This window comes from Silurus meridionalis, chromosome 26, assembly GCF_014805685.1.
Source record: "Silurus meridionalis isolate SWU-2019-XX chromosome 26, ASM1480568v1, whole genome shotgun sequence".
Taxonomy (NCBI): Eukaryota; Metazoa; Chordata; class Actinopteri; order Siluriformes; family Siluridae; genus Silurus; species Silurus meridionalis.
This window is the reverse complement of record NC_060909.1, coordinates 1,336,273-1,338,791: the sequence shown is the minus strand read 5'-3', so window position 1 is coordinate 1,338,791 and position 2,519 is coordinate 1,336,273. Positions and strand designations below refer to the sequence as shown.

Sequence of the window (2,519 nt, the reverse complement as noted above, 5' to 3'; positions counted from 1 at the left end):
GGTCTTTCTGTCTATCTGTCTTTCTTTCTGTCTGTTTGTCTGTCTGTCTATCTATCAGCCTGTCTGTATGTCTGTCTGTCTGTCAGTCTGTCTGTTTGCTTGTTTGATTTTTTTCCTGTCTGTCTGTCTTTTTGTCTGTCTCTCTGTCTTGCACGACAGACTTACCCATTTTTCTGGCTGTCGATCTGTCTGTTTGTATTTTTGTCTGTCTGCCTGTCTGTTTATTTATCAATTTGTTATTATAGTAACTATAACAAGTTTTGCATTTTTTTGGTTTGATTTTATATCCTTTAGAGAGCACATGGCCCCGTACACCATCCCAACCGGGCTGATTGTGGTGGAGGACATGCCAAGGAACCAGATGGGGAAAGTGAATAAGAAAGACCTCCTTCGTCAGTTCTTTCCTCACTGACAGTCTTCTCCACTCCTCTTTTCTCCCCCTTTTCTTTGGGGTCAGTGCTGAGGGTTTGTATTGAACAGTGAAACCTGGTCTGGCTAATGAAGTCTAATAATCTGTTCATGAAGAACACCACCAGCAGACTGGAGTGAATTTCCACGTTTACCTTTATCTCTGATGATCAGGGGGAACAGTGTTCACGTGCTGACGTCACCTCAGCTTTATTCAGGATACATTTATTTTGGGTAAAAAAAAAAGAGTCATTACATTGTGTGTGTGTGTGTGTGTGTGTGTGTGTGTGTGTGTGTGTGTGTGTGTGTGTGTGTGTGTGTGTGTGGTCATGTGAGGGGGTTCTGAAATGCTTTGTTCGGTAATTATTGTGATATTGTCAATAGGTTTATAATAGACTTGAAGGAAAATCACAAACGTGGATCAACAACATAACAAACAATTCCATATTTGTCTTCATGTGTTCACCATCCCAGAATGCTTTGCTGCGCTCAGGAAAACTGTGAGTGACCTGAAAGATGCCGTGTTCCAGGAAATATGTTTTTTATATGCTCGATATGAAAAAAGGAGAGGTTTTGCACAGTAATGGTTATATTGAGTTTAAAAGTAAAATAATGTAAAGATTATTGGAAGATTTTTAAATGTTTTTATCTATTATACAATATAGAATGAAGATCTGTATAGATGTAACACACGGACGATCTATAATCTGTGTTTTAGGTGTGTTTAGGAATAAATTGTTCAATAAAAGACAACAAAACTGCACACGAGTTTAAAGGATTTTAACTGAAAATAAATGTTAATTATTTCTAGATTTTAGTGTCATGTGACTACTTTAAGCGTCTCCATCTGTCCATCATTCATCCGATCATCAAAAAGTTAATGTCAGGAAAAGCCGGAAAGATTTTATATAAATCATTTTGATGGATATATTTATATTAAAGATGAGGGTTTATAGCTTTAATTTTGCACTGGTGGACAGTAACAAAGTAAACATAATTCATATCTGTACTTTACTGAAGTGTTTCCATTTGGGGAGATTTTTACTGTAACTTCACTACAAGTCAAATATTTTACTTTTTACTACATTCAGTAAAATCAGTCGTTTCTTTTTATTAACGAGGATAAAAACGTAACAACACACGTGACCTCATTTACATGATTTTTTTGAAGTAGTTGAAAAGGTTTTGGGTTCATGATCATTATAATAATTAATCAGTGTTTGAGTCATTAATATCATTCTATTAATAGATCAGTGTGCTGAGAGTCACATTCGAGTCTTTACACATAAACTGAGGTGATTAAGTGAAGAGTCTTGTGATAAAAATGATAATAGGAAAATTATAGTATAAATCACTACTTTGGATACTTAAGTACATTTGTTTAAAGGGACAATTTTATTGGAAATATATTTACCAAGTGGATCTTTTCTGTAACTCAGCTACATGTTTTGTGTACTTAATCCACCACTGTGTACTTTTGCACTGTCCACTGAAGGACACGGCTGTTCTGGACATCTCCAGGGCCTTTTCGAGAAAAAAAAAAAAAACAACTTCAGTTCAGTGTTTGTCTTTCCCTTGAGATGTACAAGCAGCCTGTAGGGTTTGTTCTTCAGGTCAGATCTGTGTGTATGTGTGTGTGTGTGTGTGTGTGTGTGTGTGTGTGTGTGTGTGTGTGTGTGATTATACCCTCCCATGAGAAACCTTTATTTTCTTACTTAAAAAGGCCAAATTATTTGCTTTCAGATATTAAACTGGATGAAATGAAGGTTAGGCTTGTTAAATATAAATTGAAAAGTCAATATCGCAATAAAATTGTGGGTTGGTGTATCATTGTGTAGAATCCTGTTGACTGTAAAAGCTCTCGAGTTTTGTTCTCTTGGACCGTACAGTGTTACGCTTCGGGTTGTAATAAGTCACCTCAGGTTGTAGATGATGAGACGATTGGCAGCCCAGTATGGCACCAGAGACATGAAGTGGCACTTGGGAGATGAAGTCAGGGACAGACAGATTGAGAGGAGAAAGCAGGCATACAGAAGACAGTGAAGGATACAGGGTTTTTTTTGTTTTTGTTTTTTTTTCTCTTCCTTTCTCTGTGTGTCTCTTTCCCCTGG

The 2,519-nt window shown here is 36.8% G+C and overlaps 1 protein-coding gene across 1 annotated transcript in view; it reads left to right on the top strand.

Moving 5' to 3' along the window:
- The window catches only part of acsf3 (acyl-CoA synthetase family member 3), a 44,869-nt gene extending 43,651 nt beyond the window's left edge, over nt 1–1,218 (top strand). The window contains exon 10 of the mRNA XM_046841088.1: nt 295–1,218. Coding sequence (XP_046697044.1) covers nt 295–412 — 118 coding nt within the window. The 3' untranslated portion in view covers nt 413–1,218. The remainder of the gene's footprint in view (nt 1–294) is intronic.
- The last annotated feature ends 1,301 nt before the right edge of the window (nt 1,219–2,519 follow it).